This window comes from Acomys russatus, chromosome 25 (genome assembly GCF_903995435.1).
Source record: "Acomys russatus chromosome 25, mAcoRus1.1, whole genome shotgun sequence".
NCBI lineage: Eukaryota > Metazoa > Chordata > Mammalia > Rodentia > Muridae > Acomys > Acomys russatus.
Window position 1 is genome coordinate 40846249 of NC_067161.1, and position 21137 is coordinate 40867385.

General features: G+C 50.4%; 2 protein-coding genes across 2 annotated transcripts; one reads left to right on the plus strand and one right to left on the minus strand.

The window, feature by feature from the left end:
• The first annotated feature begins 645 nt into the window (after positions 1 to 645).
• Positions 646 to 15500, plus strand: Med9 (mediator complex subunit 9). Its single transcript, XM_051167760.1, has 2 exons — positions 646 to 904; positions 14649 to 15500. The coding sequence occupies exons 1-2, from the start codon at positions 693 to 695 to the stop codon at positions 14863 to 14865; spliced, it is 429 nt and encodes a 142-aa protein (XP_051023717.1). The 5' UTR covers positions 646 to 692; the 3' UTR covers positions 14866 to 15500.
• A 2179-nt stretch (positions 15501 to 17679) lies between these two features.
• Positions 17680 to 18922, minus strand: Rasd1 (ras related dexamethasone induced 1). Its single transcript, XM_051167899.1, has 2 exons — positions 18503 to 18922; positions 17680 to 18390 (listed from the first exon to the last, which is right to left on the minus strand). The coding sequence occupies exons 1-2, from the start codon at positions 18786 to 18788 to the stop codon at positions 17834 to 17836; spliced, it is 843 nt and encodes a 280-aa protein (XP_051023856.1). The 5' UTR covers positions 18789 to 18922; the 3' UTR covers positions 17680 to 17833.
• Positions 18923 to 21137: the final 2215 nt, after the last annotated feature.

Below are 21137 nucleotides of genomic sequence, written 5' to 3' on the forward strand. Positions count from 1 at the left end.
AGGACAGATGAGCTCTCCTAGCTAACAGCGTTCCTAATTCCTATTTTTTGTTAGTCAAGATCAGAATTTCTGCTACTCTTGTCTAGGAATTTATAACACAGCTTCCATGTCATATTTGCCGTGAGAAGGATAAATACAAGCCTATCAAAAGCCCACCTATTTGATCCAAGATCTTACTTAGTCTTATATACATTGGTAGTCTGGCACCTGCTAGATGCACACTAAATGCTTGAAGAACGGTTAGTTTCTCCCTTGGCAGCCATGTAGAACCTGGAGAGACAATGTGTTTGTATGGTGTGTTTTGCTGTCGCCACTTAGGGGCCCTCCTAAAGGCCGGCGTGACACAAAGAAGCGTCGGTCCTTGTCATCAGGATGCTCGCTGCCGCAGAGTCCTAGTTTTTACATGGTGCTTACCAGCGTCATCCGTTCTTCCTGCCAATCCCGGGGGGGGGGTCCTCGTTGCCGTTTTGACCCCTCTCTGTCATGCGAACTGGAAAAAGATGACCGAAATCGTCCCCTACTCCTGACGACTTAATATAGCAGTCTTGACACCCGTCGCCTAGCAACACCACCCCCCCCCCCACGCCTACGCCCAGGCGCAGGCTCGGAGCCTTTTCCCGCCCGGCCTCCCGGGCGCGCAGCTGTGACGTAATCATCTTGCGCCTCTCGGCAGCCGCCGGACTCCTGGAGCCATGGCTTCCTCCGGGGTGGCGGGTGGGAGGCAGAATGAAGATACGCTGCAACCGCCGCCGGAGCTGCTGCCGGAGTCCAAGCCGCCACCGCCTCCTCAGCCTCTGCAGGTCGCCGCGCTCCCGCCGCCGCCGGCTCCGCAGCCTCAGTCCCCAGCAGGCGTGAAGGAGGAGAATTACTCCTTTTTGCCGTTGGTTCACAATGTCATCAAATGGTAAGGGTCTAGGAGAAGTCAAGACATCACCTTTGCCAGCCTCTGGTGTTACTGGTCAGGAGCCCCCAAAGCCTGGGTGCTCTGGGCCACGCCCCATTTTCCCAGCGTGGACCACTCAGTCTCCTTTCGAGTCCAGCAACTTCCCAGGCCTTGAGAGTCACCCTGCTCCCAAGTGAAGCCCACATACGGATCAAATGCATACGTTCTGCGGTGCACTGTACTTGTTCGCACCCCAGGTCCCGAAGCGGCTCGGGGGGATGGGTCTCAAGTCCTTACACACATAGCCTGAAGGCATTTTTATACAGCAGTTTTCATTCACTTGCATTTTTGACTGTTCATATGAAACCTAGTGTGGAATTTCCCGCTTGTAACATTAGGTGAGCCCTGAGAAGTTTCTGAATTTTGGTGGATTTCAGATGTTCAGACTCGAGATTCTCACTTGTACACAGGTTCCCATTTCAATGTGAAACAGCATCTTACCTGTGTGGCACTGTTAAGTACTGTGGACCGGACAGGCTTACCTGCTATAAGCAACAAACGAACGAAAACCCAAACAGAATAAAAACCTGTTTAAAACTGGAAAGGGAAGTGGTGATGCTAGGAAACATTTGAAACAAAGACACAGAAGATGTTCCAAATGATTATGTCCCACTGTTAACTTTATTCTAACAGAATATCCAAGGATGTGCGTGTCATCTTTTAAGTGTAAAGTTTCCAATATCCTTGATGGCCTACATTTTTGTTGTTACTTCCATTTATACTCGTGTCACTTCCAAGAGGTACACTGCTGTGTGCAAGCATTCTCATCCCCAGTGTACTGTGGTAAACTGAGGCGGTACTGCACAGCCATTACCCGAGGCCTCCTGGTGCCGTCAGGATTCTCAGCAACAGTAAGAGAGAGTTGGATGGCTTGGTGAGTAAGAGTGCTTGCTGTGCAAGCAAGAGGACCTGAGTTTGAATCCCCAGCACCCACATAAAAGGCCAGTGACAGCTGCTCATGCCTGTAGCCCCAGCATTCCAGGGCAGAGACAACAGTCCTGAAGGCTCTGGCCAGCCAGCCTGGCTGGAATCGTGCACTTCCTATGTAATATGAGACTCAAGGCAAGACTGTGCAGAGTGACGGGGAAAGACGTCTAGCCCTGCATGCCCACCTGTACACTCAGGTGTGTGCAGACCTGTGTAACACCCCCCCCCCCGGACACACACACACACACACACAACGTACAGGTCCTACGTGATAAACAAAAAGGAGTTTTGGTAACATGGGATGTATGAAAGTTGCTGCTGGTGTATTAGGACATTCTGTTAAACGGGGGGGGGGTTATTTATATACTTGTTTGTTTGAGACAAGGTTTTGCCTTTGATCTTTTGATCCTATCTCAGCTTCCTGAGTGCTGGGGCTACAGTTAGGTGTGTGCCACTACACCTAGCAACTGTGACTCACTTCCAGAAGGAAGCAATGTGCTTTTAAGTCACAGCAAAATGTTCAGTATAATAAATGCATGCACTAGTGACATCATTATTTATTACCCTTGCAAACATTAAGCTCCACCTGTAACTGTTTATGCTGTACTTTTATACATCAGGCTCTATAATTGGTTTTTCACACTAGCATGAGTGGCACTTTCTGCTGCAGCGTTACCACAGCTACTGTGTCATTAGGCAAAGGAAGTTTTTGGTTACACTATAACCATCAGACTATCACTGTATATATGATCTGGCATTGGCCAGGTTATTTAGCACGTGACCATATACCCATAGGATACTGGGTGCAGACTCCTGAACTTGCAACTCTGCTAAACCATTAAATACTAAAAGTAAATTAGGACAGGATTACAATCCCAGTCGTGTTTGTGAACATTGCTGTGCCCTTTCGTTGGATAAGGAGCCTAGGTCCCTTGCTGTATGGTGGCTTGGTGCTTGTCTTAGTTAGGGCTGCCATTGCTCTGATGAAACACTATGACCAAGAGCAAATTGTGGAGGAAAAGGGTTTACACTTCCATATCACTGTTTATCGTTGGAGAAAGTCAGGGCACAAACCTGGGGGTAGGAGCTGATGGAGAGGCCATGGGGGTAGGAGCTGATGGAGAGGCCATGGGGGGAGGAGCTGATGGAGAGGCCATGGAGGAGGAGCTGATGGAGAGGCCATGGAGGAGGAGCTGATGGAGAGGCCATTGAGGAGGAGCTGATGGAGAGGCTATGGAGGAGGAGCTGATGGAGAGGCCATGGAGGAGGAGCTGATGGAGAGGCTATGGGGGAGGAGCTGATGGAGAGGCCATGGGGGAGGAGCTGATGGAGAGGCCATGGGGGAGGAGCTGATGGAGAGGCCATGGGGGAGGAGCTGATGGAGAGGCGTGCTGCCTATTGGCTTGCTTCATATGTCTTCCTCAACTTGTTTTCTTTCTTTCTTTCTTTCTTTTTTTTGTTTTGTTGTTGTTATTACTTGTTTTTGGAGACAGGGTGTATTCCTGGCTGTTTTGGAATCATTTCTAGGCCAGATTGGCTGCAAATTCAGAGATCTGCCTGCCTCTGCCTCCCAAGTGCTGGGATTAGTGACATGGTCAGTGTTCTTTCTTCCTGGAACCCTGGACCACCAGCCTGGGGTGGCTTACCCACAGTGGGCTGGGCCCTCCCACATCGCTCACTAATTCCGAATATGCTGTACAGGCTTGCTCACAGCTCGATCTTATGGAAGCGTTTTCTCAATTGAGTTTCCCTCCTCTCAGATGACTCCAGCTTGTGTCAAGTTGACATAAAACTGGCCAGAGCAGTGACCATGAACATGCTGTATGTGGGGTAAGGTAGACTGTTCCTTTCTGTTAGCTGTTGGCAGATGATTTAGTGAGGCGGAAGGGAGGTCAATGAACACCTTACCATCTCAGGGCTGTGCTAGAGTATTGGGGTTATCCAGGGTAACCCAAATATACATGGAAAAATTAAAACACAAATGGGTGCACATTCACCCATACCTCAGGGAGAATGCTCCCAAGCCAGGAGAGCGGTTGGGTTGGGCCATTCTTAGTGACAGGAAGTGAGATGTACCAAGAACGTGCTATAAAGTCAGAGGGTCTGAGTTCGAGTTTGTGTGCCAAGGCTTGCCTAATCATCTTGATACACTTAACTTTCCCAGGCAGAAATTTTCCCATCTCTATACATCAGGAGTATATCTCAATGGTGGTGCACACCTTTAATTCCAACACTCAGGAGACTGAGGCGGATCTCTGAATTTGAGGCCAGCCTTGTCTACCTGTCTAGTTCTAGCTAGCCAGGAACAGTAGGTTCAAACTACAGCTCTGATTTACAGCTAGGGAACCTTGGGCAGGCAACTCTACACCTCAGAACTGGGAGATACTGTAAGGTGCACACGTGTGAACAATGAGCTGATCACATGGGCTTATCTGAAAGGACACACGAGGGATTTTGTTCTTTGTTTAACATAAGAACAGGAAGGACAAACAATGATTGCCGGAAGACAGCTGGCAAGGATTAACTCACTACTGACCCTGAGGCTGCCTTGACCATGGCACCTCCCCACAGTCACCTCCACCTCCATTGACCATGGCACCTCCCCACGGTCACCTCCACCTCCACGTGGCACCTCCACACCTCGGCCTGGCAGTGATAAAGACTTCCATAAGCAGTGTGAAAGAAGGTGGTCTAAAAGGGAGAAGTCTTAAGAGGGATGTGCCCACAGGCCTGACTCATTCCCCTGCCCGAAGCACCCAGATAGCTACCCCTCCTCCACCATAGCAAACAATGAAAGCATTGCTCTGCTCACTATGGATCTTCTAGAACAGTGGTTCTCACCCTTCTTAACGCTGTGACCCTTTGATACGGCTCCTCATGTTGTGGTGACCCCCTCCCCCCAACCATAAAATTATTTTGTTGCTACTTCAAACTGTAATTTTGCTACTGTTATGAATCATCATTTAAATAACTGATATGCAACCCCAAAGGAGTTGTGAGCCACAGGTTGAGAACCACTGCTTTAGCAGGACTAAGCCAGAGTCAGTGTGGGACATATACTTCGGGGCTGGGAAGGGAAAGCAGTGAAAACAGGGGTTATGAGCCTCCAGGCCACCCCTGGCAGTGTGGCTGCTAGCCTGACAGAGAGTGGCAAGCACCAGCAAGGGAGAAAACACTTCTTTCTTCAAGAAAAGCCAGGGCCATTCATCCGACAAGAGTGAAGATGTGGCACTCGTACTCAGAACCTATAGGAGGTCACTTGTAAGTATGTGACTGGCAGTGCTGGCCACCAGGCATGTAAAAGAAACTGCAATAAGAAAGACAGGACCCAAGAGAAAGCAGTATGCTCCATATGGTACTGTGTGCATGCAAAAAGGTAAGTCCAACTGGAAAGCTCTGGGATGTTGTGTGAATGTGTAAGCCAGCGAGGGAAAGAGATGAGGACCGTGGCGAGGGCAGAGGAGGAAGGGACGTAGGAAGCCTGGAGCCACAGGTCATGGTGGATGCCACTTGTGAGTCTGAAGTTCTAAGAGGAAGGAGGGAAGAAAAGCTGTAATTCATATTGACTCAGCACAAATTCAAGGAAGCAGGGAGATTGTAGAGGAGCCAGGAAATTGAGGGCAGCATCTTTTGGAGGGTAAGCCTTTATTCTTAGAGTACTAAGCTGCCAGCAAATCTTATAGGCTTGGGGAGGGAGGTGCAGCGGGACAGGCCTGGTGGTCCAGGGTGGTGGCTCCACCACTCCGACGCCTTGCTCTGTGCTTTCCTCAGCAGTCCTTGAGCTTTGTGCCCTTCTTTCCCAGGAGGAGTAAGGAAACAAAGCCTGAGATAGAGGCCATAGCCTTGTCCTAAAAAGCTCACACTAGTACAAGACGTCTTTAACAGAGGAACACTTGCTGAGTGCAGCAAGTGTGGCTGCTGGGAAGATCTCCTCAGTTTCTTCTCTTTGTTTGTGTATGTGTATCTTTTCAGAAAGGGATTGTCATAGAAATGGGGACCAGGCTGTTGCGTGCCATTCCCTTAGGCTGCCGCAGATCCCATTCTGTGCACATGCGAAGTCTGTCTCCTTTAGGGAGCCGTAGAGAATCCGTCTGAGATGCAGCTGCTCTTCACAGGTAGGCGTTTTGGTGTTTAACTTTTGCAGCAGGTACCCTGCTGGGATGAGCAGCCCTTTGCTTGGGTTTTTAGTGAGGTAAATCCTCGCCGTGGAACCACTGAAGCAGGGGACGTCATCTTGAGAGCTATTGCTCCTTTCAGCTTTTTAGCTGACTCTTCCAAACTTCAGCTCAGGCTGCTTCAGTTAACTTGGAAACTCTATTAACCTGAAGTGGCCCATAAATCTGCCCCCTAAGAGGCACTAAGACAAATTAAAGATAGGTTGCACAGATAGAAGATAGGATATCAGCTGTCTCCCACGCCTCCCCACTGTACATAATTCCACATAGGACGGAGTCATCAGTTGTTGCAACTTCCCACCCAGCGACTCTTGGTGCACATGTGCTCTGCTCCTGGGGTTGGTGGTGAAATGAGTACCAGGCTCTGCACTGGCTCAGTGAGTTCTCTAGAGTCCCCAGGAGAAATGTCAATATAAGATTCCAGTCACTAGTAGCAGAGTTGGAAGGAATGCGTCAATTTATGCTTCCACTACCAGTGTATCTCTTTTCCCTGTATCTCTGCTGCTACCATTATACTTTTAACTGGCAATTCTAGGTTAGAAATGATAGTTGATTGGTGTATTTTATTATTTTCAGTATATCATGTTTTCATATGCAATTAATTTGTTTGTTTTTGAGACAGAGTCTTACTATGTAGCTCTTCTGGCCTGGAACTCATTCTGTAGACCAGGCTGGCCTTGAATTCAGAGAGCCAGGTGCCTCTGCCTCCTGAGTGCTGGATTAAAAGATATGTACTCTTCTTTAGGTTTGTGTATTGTGGTGTAGTTATCCTGTATTATGTGGCTAATATCCACTTATGAGTGAGTATATACCATGAGTGTCTTTCTGGGTCTGGGTTACCTCACTCAGTTCCATCCATTTGCCTGCAAATTTCAAGATTTCCTTGTTTCAATTTTTTATTTTTTATTTATTCATTTATTTTGAGACAGGGTGTTTCTGTGTAGCCTTGGCTATCCTGGACTCGCTTTGTAGACTAGACCAGCCTCGAATTCACAGCGATCCACCTGCCTCTTCGTCCCGAGTGCTGGGATTTAAGGCATGCGCTATCACCGCCCAGCCGAGATTTCCTTGTTTTTAATAGCTGAGTAGTATTCCATTGTGTAAATGTACCACAATTTCTTTATACATTCTTTGGTTGAGGGGCATCTACATTGTTTCCAGATTCTGGCTATTATGAATAAAGGTGCTATGAACATAGTTGAGCAAATGTCCTTGTATGGTGGAGCATCTTTCAGGTATATGGCCAGGAGTGGTATAGCTGGGTCTTAAGGTAGGACTATTCCCAATTTTCTGAAGAAGCGCCAGATTGACGTCCAGAGTGGTTGGAAGGAAGCTAAATAACAAGGACCATATGGACAATGCTTAATTCTCATTCAGAAGGACAAAGAGAAAAGACCCGGAAGCAGTTGAAGAGAAAGAACAGGAAGGAGCCCACCATAGAGGTCCTCTGAAGACTCCTCCCAGCAGGGGATTGAAGCAGATGCTGAGACTCAACAGCCAAACTTCTGGGGTGGAGCGCAGAGAGTCTTATGGAAGACTTGGGGAATAGAGGGACCTGGAGGGGACAGGAGCCCCACCAGGAGACCAGTGGAGCTAACAAATCTGGGCAGAGGAGGGGGGTGCTGCAGAGACTGATGCACCAACCGAGGACCATGCATGGTGAGGACCTAGACCCTCTGCTCAGGTGTCGTAAACAGGCAGCACAGTCTCCTCATGGATCCCATAATATGGGGAGTAGGAGCTACTTCTGACATGGACTCTGTTGCCCCCTCGTTGATCACTTCCCCCTGGCAGGGCGGCCTTGCCAGGCCACAGAGAACGAGGATACAGCTTAGACTTGATAGGCTGAGGTCAGATGATAGGGGAGGAGGGCTCCTCCTGTCTGAGGACTAGGCGAGGAGGGGGGAGGGCGGGGCAACTGGGAGGCGATGAGGGAGGGGGCTACAATCAGGATGTAAAATGAACAAATTATTAATAAAATAAGAAAAGGTGTGTGCCCTCAGCCTGGCTTGCAGTTTTAATTTTTTGTTTTTGTTTTGTTTTGTTTTAAGTCGTCTTCTGTGCTAGCCTCCTGTGGTTCTGTTGAGCCATGCTTCTTGTCCCTTCCTTTCTGGTGTGATTCCCAGGCTGTTGACTGTCATGGTGTTTTTTTCCTACGTAAAATTGTGGTTTTATAGGGTCAGATTTCCTCAGCTTTTCCTTCATAGCTTCGGAGTGTGAGTCTGTGTTTGTTCCTTTTCTTGTCATGTGATAAAAACACTTGGTAGAAAACCCTGTGGGAGGATGTCTGTTTTGCCTCACTTAGTGTTAGCCCATCGTGATGGAGAGCTGGGTAAAACACAGTCGCATCCATGCATCATGGTGGCCAGGAAGAAGGAAGGGAGGGAGTCAGAGTCAAAACAGTCCCCAAGGACATGCCCCAGTGCTCTAATTCCTTCAGCTTTGTCCCTGCTCCTAAAGTTTCTAGAACTTCCCATTACTAATGTCAGCAAGTGTTTAAAGTATGAGTCTGTGGGAGATATTTTGTATCAAAACCTAAGAGATTCTTGCTTAGCAACGCCTTGAGACTAGGGTGGGCTCAGGGTTGGAGTCCATGCCTAGCCTGTGCTGCAAAACAACAGTAAAACAAGGTGTTTGGTTTGCTTTTGGTTTTTTGAGACAGGGTTTCTGTATGAGTGTTGGCCAGCTGTCCTGGAACTTGATATGTGGACCAAGCTGGCCTTGAACTCATAGAGATCCTCCTGCCTCTGCCTCCTGAGTGCTGGAATTAAAGGTGTGGCACACCCACCTCAAAACATCTTAAATAGTGATCTCCTTTTTCTAGAACTTTGTGCTTCCATTTTTGTTGGTTTGTTTATTTTTAGATGTTTCCAGGGTATATTTTTGTGGAGAGTAAATGGTGAGATGGACGCTTTCCTCGGCCACCGCTTCCTGCTACCAGTTATTAAGTAGTAACTGTTGTTCGTGTTTGAATTGCTGCCTTCCAAAGCATATGCTCTCCAAATGTTTTCTGATCTTCTAGACATTGTAGTCTCCAATAGCAAGGTATTTTATCCCCAGTTCTTTATGGTTTATGTATTTTCCTTCTTGTTCTTGCTCGTCAGTTTCTTCCCTGTGGCATCCTACCTTTGCTGCCCAGCTTCCTCGTGGTCATGTGCTTAGTGGACCATTCCTTCTAACCTGCACTGTACTTCCAAGCTTGTTGGATGTCATACATCCAGGTCTGTAACTTCAGTTTCTCTCTCTCTCTCTCTCTCTCTCTCTCTCTCTCTCTCTCTCTCTCTCTCTCTCACACACACACTCACACACACACACACACACACACACATTCTGTGTAGCTTTGGCTGTCCTCAAACTCACTCTAGACCAGGATGGCCTCAAACTCACAGACTTCTGCCTGCCTCTGCTCCCCAAGTGCTGGGATTACAGGTGTGCGCTGCCACTGCCCAGCTTACAGTCTCTTCTTAACCAGGCCTTTTGCCTTTAAAGTCCCTCAAATTCATTCTCTGGATATTGTCAGGTTCATTCCCTCTGTCTGAAATCCTGTAGAGGAGTAGCGTACCGTATAGCACCTCTGTACCGGCACACAGGAGGCTAGTCTGGGCTACGTGGTGAGACTCTCTTTAAACCAAAAAACCAAAAAAACTCCTCTAGGGCTCCCTTTTCTCCTAAATTGAGCTTAGATGTTTAGTCTTTTATTCGGGAGTCACGGCCGACCACATCACATGCCCTGTCCGGACAAACCACCACCGCAGAGCCCAGTAGTTATAAGTGTCTGTGAGTGGGCGGAGCCCTCATGGAACCTGTGTATCTTTAAGGACTCAGCTACAGGCCATTTCCTACACTCAAGAGTTTTGTGAGCCTGAACCTTCCACTGCACCCTGTGGCTCCCTGGTACCTGGAGACCTGGCTCAAGTAGCCCTGCCTAGGGTTGGAGACCACACACTGGCTCCCCTCCCATCATCGTTGCCCTAGTGGGATGAACAGCTGTGTGAACTACATGTTTGCCGAGCCTGATGGTGCAGCCGTGGTAAGACAACTGTGAGTTCAAGGCCTGCCTGGGCAGGAGAGACTGGAAAGCGACTGGGGATGTAACCCAGCGGCTGAGTGCTTCCTGTCAGTCATGAAACCCTGGACTTCATTCCAGGATTGGGATTCACAGGCTTTCCATTTATTTATTTTCTGTGTGTGTGTATGTGTGTTTATTTTGAGATAGGGTCTCTCAGCCGGGCATGGTGGCGCACGCCTTTAATCCCAGCACTCAGGAGGCAGAGGCTGGTGGATTGCTGTGAGTTCGAGGCCAGCCTGGTCTACAAAGTGAGTCCAGGACAGCCAAGGCTACACAGAGAGACCCTGTCTCAGAAAAAAAAAGAAGAGAGGGGGGCTGAGGGGGAGGGAGAGAGGGTCTCTCTGTATAGCCCTGGCTGTCCTGGAACTACTATGTAGACTAGGCTGGCCTTGAACCCATAGAAAAATACCTGTCTCAGCTTCAAGAGCTGCGTGCTACCACATATGGCCTGAGGGGAGGCCTTTTTTTTTTTTTAAATATAGTGAAGCTACAAGGAAAGGAGAAATAAACAAGATCTTCAAATTCAGCTTATCTGAGTTTAGAACCAAGCGTCCCAGTCTACCAGTTCTGAAGTGCAGTATCCCTCCCTGCCTGTCTGCCGCTTTTTGGCCCACCCACTTAGTTTTGTCGATTTGGGTACTTAAGCAGTGTGGTTTTAATTAAATGTCATACTTTCTCCAGATGTCTGAGGTTGCTAGTGGGTACAAGAGAGCCATCCTTGTTGACCTGGCACAGGGAGTTCAAGTGATGAGCGCAGGCATCCCTCCTGCCTGCTCCTGGCAGGTCAGCAAGACCTTTTTTATGGGAACAGGGTGTTGCTGACCTGCCTCTTCCCACACACAGGCTCCTCGCCAGCTGTGCCCTGCTGGGCTGTGCAGGAAGCGCCCCAACAGGCCATGTCTGGACTCTGCTTCCTTGTGGCCACCCTGTAGCCACTGTTTCCCTCAGCTGTGTCCTGGAGCAGACAGGGTACCTTTGGGCCTGTCTGGGGACTGTCTGGACCAGCAGCTTCCCAGTCCCTGCTTCTGTGTCAAGTCTTTCCAGACTCACAGTAGAAGTGACCCAGCCCCTGATGGCTTCCATGAGGGCTGCCTCCCTGCCAGCAGAAAACACAGTAAGAGAAAAGCTGCCAGGGAAGGGGTCCTGGGCAGAGTAAGTTTAGAGTACTTGGAATCCCCTTCCCCCTCTTCAGTTCTTAAGTGGGAAAGTGGCCTGCTCAGACTTGGATTTCTAAAGGTGCATAGGACAGAGGGCTCGGGAGGAGGGGAGGACTCTATATCTCTGAAGCAGTGGCAGTGGGTGGTCTGAGGCACTCTGGGGGAGGGGGAGCTGGCTAGACACAAAGGTGGGGAAATTGGAGGGGCAGCCTTAGTGGGTGAGGGCCGCTGGCCCCCTATGGACGTTGACAGGCCTGTAGATGGCAGTTCCACTGTGGATGCTCACAGACTCCCAGACTCCAGGGAGAAAAGCCGGCTACTGGAGGACGAGCTGGACTCAGGAAAGAGGGCCGTGGGAGTTGCTGGGAGTGAGCAAACAAGCCCAAAGGCATGCTCTAGGCAGTTTTCTCAAACTTGTTTAAGTAGCAGAACCTTCTGTAACCGCTCGCTGAAGAGAATGAACACACAAGCAACCCTGCGGCAGATGAAGCTCATGACCGGGTGGCTGCTGGCGGAGCTACAGAGAAAACCAGATCACTCCGGGCCAGGAGCAGCCACTGAGACCCAGGCCAGATTGCCCACAGCTAGGGAAGCGACATCTGTGAGTTTTGCAGAGATGTATGTTGACATTTGGGATAGAGTCTTACTGTGTTCCCTAGATGGCCTTAACTTGGTCTTCCTGCCTCAGTCTCCCAAGAAACTGGGATTATAGGTATCACTGTGCCACGCTCAGAGGGCGTTCTGGCAGTATCTGTCAAAATATATATAAAGTCTTTGATCCAGAATTCCCCCTGGTATGACATTATCTTTCCTGAAAACTTGCGTAGTTATGTAAAGATACAGGCACACGATGTCCGTTGCCATTCTGATGGATTGCAGACATTCCAGTTAATGATTTATAAATCATTTCACTTTGTAGTCAAATGCATATTAATGTGGAAGGACATGAATGAGAACCAGCTTTGGTATGCTTCTGTCTGAGTAACAAAGTAAGCACATGGCTGTTACTACACATCTTGAGATGGTTTACAACAGTTTACACCATATGCTCACGCAGGTGTCGCTGGGATTGGGGACAAACAGGACTCCTCCTTTCTACCATTGCAATCACTTTGAATTTCTTCCCTCCAGCATCTACTAATATTTAAGAGAAAAATTGCTCTGGGGAGAGTGTAAGCCATGGGAGCCCGTACAGTGGGAGGAGAGGCTGTGAGCAGAGGAGACTGAGGGGCGCTAGTGCCAGGGTGGGTGGGCAGGGACAAGTAGGAGCATGCTTCTGAGGAGGGTGGGTGTTGGGTGGAGTCAGGTTGTCCAGGGTGAGGAGAGCGACTGGGCTGCTGAGCCGGGGCCTTCCCTTGCTTGTGTACTGCTGCAGCACACACCGATCACCTGTTGCCTGTTTGCTTCTGTGCAAAGAAGAAATTGGGAGGAACCAGGGCCTGTTCTCAGATGGTCCATCTTTCCCAGGCTTGTGTCCGGGAGCCTGGAGACACATGTCTAAATGCCTGTGCTAGCTGCTGGGAGGATGCTCTGCCCTTCATGCCCCATGGCTGTATCTCTGCCCGCTCCTTAAGAAAGCACAGTAGATGGAACTATGATGCTCTAACTTTGTCCTTGTTTGTATGATTTCCATCTTTCCTGACCTAGTCTCTCTCTCTTTTTCCCTTCTAAAGTTGGGTGGTGACTAATGTTAAACACAAAGGCAGGCCCATTTAGAGCTTTCGACTTTTCTTCCCTCACGATCAAGCCTGACCCCTTTCTTTAGGCCTGGGGATTTCACTATTTCACAGTCATCCTGGCATAACAGGTTCCCTCTTGGCTTGAGCAGGTTCCTGAATAGAGTATTTTCCTCACCCCAGGACTTCTGTGCTATTTACCACTACCAACTAGGCCAGGTGAACAGCCCACTGCAGAGGCCTGAAGCCCAGCTCCCCTCCGGGCGGTGTTGCCTACGGCTTGTTTCTTTTCTGAAGGCTAACCTCTTTGTCCAAGTTCACCTGTAAAGAACGGGCATCTGGAGTCCGGAGGGCTTCAGAAGTGAGCATCTGAAACATGGCCCATGCTTCGCTTTCTCAATTAGAATTTCTTTGGGGCCTGGGGTTTGCTTCAGGAACTATATTACTCTTAACCTCTTTACATTTTAGTTTGTGGGTTTTTTTTCTTGTTTGTTTTTTACTGTGTCCTTCTAGACTCATGATGTGAATCAGTTTTCTTAAAAGTGTACTTTAAGTCCTGACCCCAGCGCAGTGGCGGTCCTCAGTGTGTGTGCTCTGAGCTGCAGCTGGCTTCGAAGCTCCTCTGTTTCCTGACTTCGGGTGACTCCTTTGCTCTTTAGGGTTTTGGTTCGTTTGCTTTTAGTTTGATGATGGGGTGGGGATCTCTGCCTTGGACCATACTGTGAAAGGACATGAATGGTCTGCCTTCAAAATGAACTTGACCCAGAAGAAGGCATCTGTACAGCTGTGGTAGAAGAGAGCCCGAGTCTGCTGAGAACTTTCCAGTAGTGGTAGCTGATTTAAAATTTATGACTAGCTCTATGGGAATGCATCTTTGTGTCAACAGACCTAAGCAAGCATCACACCTCAGTGAAATAAAGGAAGGTCCTGCTAACTGACAAAGCTTCCTGATTGGCCTAGAAATGGCTCAGGTCAGGTGGACTGGAGTATTTCAGCAAGTGTGTTTTTGTTCTTTGTTTTTTTTGTTTTGTTTTGTTTTGTTTGTTCTTTGTTTTGGGTGCCAGTTAGCTGGTAATTGGTAATTGCATATCCACTTAGCATGGCTGTGGCCTTGCTTTCCAAACACTCATTCTTTTGACAGGTGGTGTTTTGAAAACTCAGTTTGGTGTATGTGTGGTGTGTGCATGTGTGAGTGGCAGGGGAGGCCATAGGAAGGCACTGTGGGTCCCAGCTTTATCTCACTGTGTTCCGCACAGTGAGGAACCTGAGGCTTATGTCCCCACCCCACCCCCACCCTGTGTGTGTCCCTGCTTTTACGTGGGTGGTGGAGCTCCAAACTCAGGTTGTCACACGTGTGTAAGTGTTCTTTATCCACACTTGTTTCTTGAGCATGGTGTCCTACGTCTAGGGCCAGGATGGTGAGATACTTGTGATGAAGCAAGCTCGGTCTCTGCTCTCACCGGGGCAGAGAGTTTAAGTGTCTGACTTATCAAGTGTGCTAGTCAAGGCCTAGCTGAAAGCTAAAGGAAAAACCCCAAACAAACAAAAAGACCAATTTCTGTCTTCTGGAGTGGGCAACCCAGGGGACAGACATGTCAACCAGAGCATTCTAAATGGTATCAGAGGGTGTAGAACAAGGAGGCCATTGTGGAGATAAGCTACACATGCTGTAATAACTGACTGCCCTCTCCTCGCCCGCAGCATGGACAAGGACAGCCCCGATCTCCACCAGGACCTGAACGCCCTCAAAACAAAGTTCCAGGAGATGCGGAAGCTCATAGGCACCATGCCCGGCATCCACGTGAGCCCTGAGCAGCAACAGCAGCAGCTACACAGCCTCCGAGAGCAAGTCAGGACCAAGAACGAGCTTCTCCAGAAGTACAAGAGCCTCTGCATGTTTGAGATCCCCAAGGAATAGGGCCAGATCCCAGGAAAGCTGCCAAGAGACCTGTGGCTTCAGAGCTGTGGGAGCCCGGCTCTAAACTGTGAGGCTACATGTGGCTGTATTCGGCCTTGAGGAGCTATGCCCAGGCCCCATCAGCAGATCTAGAGGGCACAGAGGGAGAGGAGGGAGCTGTTGCCTTCCATCCCTCCGTTCCTCCCACTCCTGATACCATCAGCACGTATCAGGTACATACTGTTCCCGTTAACAGCAGTTTCATGAAGCATTTGCATAGAACTCATGGGGTAAATTAGGCCTGCACTCAGATGGCATGGAGTTAATATAATTAAAGAAGGCTGTGAGAGCATGAGCATTGTTTTGAAAGGCCAGAGGGTGGGTGGCTTCTCCCCCAAAACAATTCTCTTCCTTTTTTGTTTGGACTACTGAATGAAACTGTCTCTGGGGGCGGCAGCCCAGAGCCCTGCCTGCCATCCACCAACCTGTTTCCAGCCTCCTGCCTGCTAGCCGTGTTGGCTCTTGCTGCCTTTATCTCCATCACGCCAGGCAGTGCTCAGAATAGCCAAAGCACTGCTTGCCTGGGGCCCTTTGTCCTTCCTACACCGGCTCAAAGAGGCTGCTAAGCAAGCGGCCCTGCCCTGATTCATACGCTTACCCTGGCTTACCCACTGCGTCATCTCCCCTCTAGCCAAGGAGTCAGCCACATTTGCTACCCTGCACATGGTCCCTGCACACTTCTGGTTTGGAGCAGAATGGCTGGAAGGGGCAGTCAGGGTGGTTCCTCAGCCAGGGGCGGATGTGATTTGAGTCAGGTCTGAAGGGCAGGGGGAGCTAAGCCTGGGGGTTCTGTACCTCTGTTGTGGTTGTGGAGTGTGCCCAGCTAGTCCGGGGCAGGACACTGTGTTCTCCCCAGGGGCTGTTACACTGGCCCTTTCCCTCTCTTGGGAGTAAGGTGAGAAGTACTCAGGATTGTTTGGGTCTTAAAATGGGCACAGCCTGGGCTGACCAGGTTAGGACTTAGCAGGTGCCTGCCAACTGGCCTTGCTGGCAGGAGTGCTGGCTGGGGACATTTCTAGCAAGGGTTCTGGTCACATTGTCTATCCAAGATGCCTCACAGTTGAGACCTGGGATGTATGAAAGAGGGTTTGAGTTCCAGTGGTTTGGGCAGAAAGTGGGCTCCAAGTTTGAGTTGAGGGCACCAGTTAATCCACCTCCCCTCGGGACTGTTATTTAACTGAATCAGTTATGTTCTGGGAAGCTGAAGCAGGGGCGGAGCCAGTTTTAAGGCTCTGAGCAGTTCCTGTGAGGCATGGAGCACATGAAATGCAGGAGCTTGAGATCTTCCTGACGGGAGAGAGAAGGGCTACAGAGATATGGTGTCTTCTCTTCTAGTTGACCTGTCACATTTTCAAATATGTAATTAAAAGTATGCTCTTCACTCAGGACACATGGTTTGCCTGGTCTGTCTTTCTGTCTGTCCCCCCCCCCCCCCCCGAATTAGAATGGTATGTTGAGTAGGTAGTGTAGAGGCAAAATGTTCACTGTGTCCCTCACAACCAGCATGTGCATCCATTAAGCCAGTGTAACAGCTGACATGTCTCCTACAGAGGACCCTGGGCAGCCCAGCCATCACATGTTGAGAAGTACTTCTCTGTGATTTGAGGAGGTGCAGTTCCTTGGAAGTGACCCTTCCCAAAGCAGGGTTGACATCCACCCCCAAGACAACTTTGAGCATCCCTCTGGGGGAAAAAACAAAAACCACCAAATATTTGGCTCGGTGGTTTTAACAGTTGTGCTACCTCTTTAGATACCCTGCTGAACCCTGCACAGCATGCCTCTTTCTCAGCTGCAGAATTGGAGGCTTAGAAGGTGACACTAGCCCCAAGTTGACAGTATGAGTGGCAAGGAGATCTGGGGTGACAAGCCAGGAGCCCTCAGCTGCAGAGGGAGAGAGCAAAGTGCAGAGGAGATGGCCCTCACCTGCTTGAGTGCTTGGGGAGCTACGCTGAAGGCTGACAGCCCCAGGGCTGAGCTCTCCAGCTCCCTATTTGTGGTAGTCAGGGTCAGTTTCAAATGGGATCGCTTCCTGTAGCCTGCCATTTGAGTAGCAGATGGGCCGTGTGGAAGAGGGAATATGAATAGTCTCCAAAACCAAGTCTCTGTGACAGGCCAGAATAGGCAAAAGGTAGACAGAGAAATCCAGAAAGGCCTAGAGCATGTCCCACTTGGAAGCTGGAAGGCCATTTTCAGAAGGCAAGGACCCTCCCAGTTCTGCTTGGCCACTACACTGAAGCAGCCCCCTAAAAGCAAGAGCAAAGAATGCACAGTTTTTCATTTTTTAAATTATTTTATTTTAAATTAAAAAAATAATAAAGACCTCACACAATAGAAATGCAGAGATTTTGTTCATGTCACGTTGACACTGAAACTATTAAAGTGCAAGTTTTGTGTTTTGTTTTTCTTCCGGGCAATTCCACACACACAAACACACATGTGTAAACAAGTTACTTGGCGATGATTGAATCCCCCATCTCTGTTTGAAGAGGTGGCAGACAGCTGTCATGGCAACACCAATCACAGACAAGATAATGCCCGGTTGGTCCCAGCCTTCCAGCAGGCAGGACAGTTACTTGAAGTTCTCACAGGCTGATGAACTATACACACTCTGGATCTCAAATCTTTGAGAAGAATGCCAAATACCCCTCTACTGGGTCCTAGCATCCCAGAAGTGGGGACAGTACAGGTGGCCGAGACTCCCCCGGTCTTAGCCAGTTCTCTTTCCTTTCTCAGCAGATGATTGACTGTCCCCTTACTGGCTTGCCAATATCTCCCTGGTGCTCAGGGCTGGGTCGCAGGGAGGGAGGAGGCCGATTGACACCCTCATGGCATGGAGCACGCGGGCTAGCCCGGGAATTCTATTTGACTTTTGAACAAAAAGGTCCTCAGGTTGTGTGGCTGACGCTGGGGGATGGGAAGGGGGGGGCTCCTAACTGATGACGCAGCGTTCCTTGTCTTTGGCCTGGCTGCCAACACTGGTTTTTTCACGAATGTACATGAGGTCGCTGTGCACGCTGGGTCTGCGCGCAAAGGGCGCCAAGATGCCGAAGGCGTCGCCGGGGTCACCACCACCACCACTACCGGCACGCAGAAGCTTCTTGTTCCTCAGAGCCTTTTTGTGCAGCACGTCGCAGTACTGCACGGACACTTTGCGGTGCAAGTCTGGGCTCATTTCGCTCGGCAGCTTGGCCATGGCAAAGAGCGCACGGAACATCTGGTCCAGGCTGCTGTTCTTCTTAGCCGAGATCTCGAAGTAGGCACAACGCTGGGGGTCGTCGCCCACCAGCTGCTCAATTTCCCGCTGCTCCACTTCGCGGTAGAAGTCCCGGTCCCCTTTGTTGCCGCAGATGACCAGGGGCACGTCCACATTCTCTTTGGTTTTGTTCTTGAGACAAGACTTTGTGTCTAGGATCTGCTGTTTGAGCCTTTGCACCTCCTCGAATGAGTCCCGGTTGTCCAAGCTGAACACCAGAATGAAAACATCTCCTACAAGAGAAGGAGTGGAAAAGGTGAGGGCGCTGCCAGATGCCGAACAGCAGACAGCCCGCGCGACACACCACCCCCTCCGCGCCCCGCAAGACTCCGGCCCACTACTCACCTGTGAGGATGGAGAGGCGCCGCATGGCGGGAAATGGATGATTGCCAGATGTGTCCAGTATATCCAACTGGTAGACCTCCCCGCGGATCGAGTAAAACTTTCGGTGGAAGTCCTCTATGGTAGGGGTGTAGGCGTCCTCGAAGCGGCCCGTGAGGAAGCGCGACACGATAGCCGTCTTACCCACTTTGGATGAGCCGAGGATGACCATCCGATAGCAGTTCTTGGCAGGGATACTCAGCTCAGAGTCGCTGGGGCACATCTTCTTGATCATTGCTGCCAGTTTCATTGCCCCGGGGGCAGATGCCGGGCAGTGAGAAGGCAGAAGGCTGCAGAGAGCTCGAGAGTGGAAGAAGAGCTTGGCTTCGGAACCGCTCGCGCTGAGATGGGATCTTGAGTACGGACAGCGGGCTCTGGCTTTCCGTGCCCTACACCGCCCTTATATGCAGCTGGCCCAAGCGCCTCCCAGCCAAGGTACGTCATGTCACGTCCCGCCCCCGGGCGCGCCCAGCTCCTCCTAGATTCAGCGCCCTCCGCCTTGGAGCCTGCAGCTCCGCTCAATCCCTGCGTGCGCTGGAAGGAAAACTAAGTGCGGACGACCACCCAGGCGAGGATCCCGAACTTCCCCCAACAACCGCAAGGGTCTTGGCTGTTGCCATTGACTCTGACCTCTGGGATCCCCACTTCTCTCAAGACCAGTGGATGGACGCTCACTTTCCTTGGGCTTCAGTTTCCCAGAAAATATGATCTGGTGACAGTAACAGGTTTGCTAGGCATTTGCCCCAGTGCCCAACCCTCAAGTCCCCAGGCCCTGGCTGCTTTTCTAGGCACAGCGTCCGGCCGGTGTCTGCTCTTTGTGCTTCCGCCACCAGAGGGAAGCAGGGAGCCCCATGGGCACACTAGGTGGCTGAGGAGTGTGGCCCAACTGCAGAGGGACAAGAAGCCCTAAGGGGGTTTGGGAGCTGGGAAACCAGACTCCAGCGTTGCTCCTGTGCTCATACTCCTGTGCTCTTGTCTCCCAACTAGAGACAATCTGCTGTGGGGAGATCAGCAAAGGACAGCTACCATCCCCTGTCCTAACGCTATACTTAAAGAGACATTCCCTTTTTAAACAGTCAAAACAGGACAGTGTCCCCTACAGTCTCCTACGGTTTTCTGGACTTCATTTGCATTGAGAGAGCTGAGGAGGAGGCCTGGGAGCACAGCCTTCCCTGTAGCTCAGTTTCCCTTTCTGGAAAACAACACTGGTTCCTTGATTGTGAAAGAGTAAGTGCAAATACTTTCCAAGACCAGCGCCTGGTCAGAATAATGAGAGTGTAGCACCAGAGAGGCTGCCCCAGGAGGAAGCCAGAGGCAGGTTGATCAGTAACTGGGACTGAGTAATGCTTGGGGAGAAATAGGATGTGTCTGCTGCAAACTCCAGCTGTGTTTTCATCCCTCTTTGCCCTTGTCTGCTTTAGAAGCCCAGAGACCCCCCAGCTGACAGATGCCACTCACCCATCCAGGAAGTCTCGGTGCCCCACAGGCAAGGCTAAGGACATTCCCACCCACTGAAATGTTTGCACAGTGCCCCCAAGGTTTCATCCCTTCCTAGGGACCCAGGATCTCAGCAGAAGCCCCGACTATAGAGCAGCAGTGGCCATCCTGCCTGGGGCACACACAGCCCAGGTGTATTGATTTGGTGGTCCCTGTGCTAAGGGATAATGCCCTTCCTGGAGTGAGCACTGGAGGCCAAGAAGTCACACTGTGCACAGGGAAGCAGGCTGACTGCCTGGTAAGTAGGCCACCTGGCTCTCAATCATCCCGTCTTCCCCTCTGCCTGTGGCCCGCACAACATGCAGAGGCTGTTGCAATTGTCTGGCCCATTTCAGGCTAGCAGGACAGCCACAGTCACTCCCCTTCCTGCCCAGGCTGCTTCCACATCCATATCAGTTGTGTAATGGGGGTGGGGGTGGGGGTGGGTGCCGTGGGGCTCATGAGCTAGATCTAGGACAGGCTAGTTGGGGTGAGTACTCCACCACTCTTGGTTGTTGCTCCTATTGTTGCTTCCCTCCCTTCTACATTGGGGGTGCCTGCCTTCATCTGTGGGAAGGGCCTGAGCTGGAGCCAAACCCAGGACTGCTGTGCACAGTATGCAGTGCGGAGAGTTCACTGTGGGAAGGGGCCACTCAAGAGTGCAATCAAGAGCTGCTTACTCCAGACTGAGGCCCTTTGCCTCTGCCTCCTGAAGGCACTGTGTGGAAAGCTGGGGCTCTGACTCAGGATGTCACCATCCCCCTGGGTCTCCAGTCCCAGGAAGATCAAAGGGACAGTAATACAGGGATGGCAGGATCAAAAATGTGGTCCAGCTCTACTTACTGACATCCAGAGGGCCAAGGCTTAGCTTAAAGATTCATGGTCTTCTCCTACCACAGTCAGTGTCAAGGGTGGGCCTGACATCACACCTCAGTCCCTTGTGGGTGCGAGGTGACACTAGTGACTTCCTGACACCTTTCAGGCTCATTTACCCAGCCCAAATGCCTTGTTATGCAGGCTCCATCCCCTGGGCACAAGTTCACAGGGCCTCTGCTACCAAGTATCCAGTCATATGAATACCGAGGGTCTGAAGTCAGGTGATGCAGTCCCACATATACCAACT

Bases quoted from the DNA above. Each gene is read 5' to 3' on its own strand.
- Med9 (XM_051167760.1), top strand. From the start codon at position 693: ATGGCTTCCTCCGGGGTGGCGGGTGGGAGGCAGAATGAAGATACGCTG. The intron at 905-14,648 runs GTAAGGGTCTAG...CCTCGCCCGCAG, and splicing joins GTTCACAATGTCATCAAATG to CATGGACAAGGACAGCCCCG.
- Rasd1 (XM_051167899.1), bottom strand. From the start codon at position 18,788: ATGAAACTGGCAGCAATGATCAAGAAGATGTGCCCCAGCGACTCTGAG. The intron at 18,391-18,502 runs GTGAGTAGTGGG...CTTCTCTTGTAG, and splicing joins GCGCCTCTCCATCCTCACAG to GAGATGTTTTCATTCTGGTG.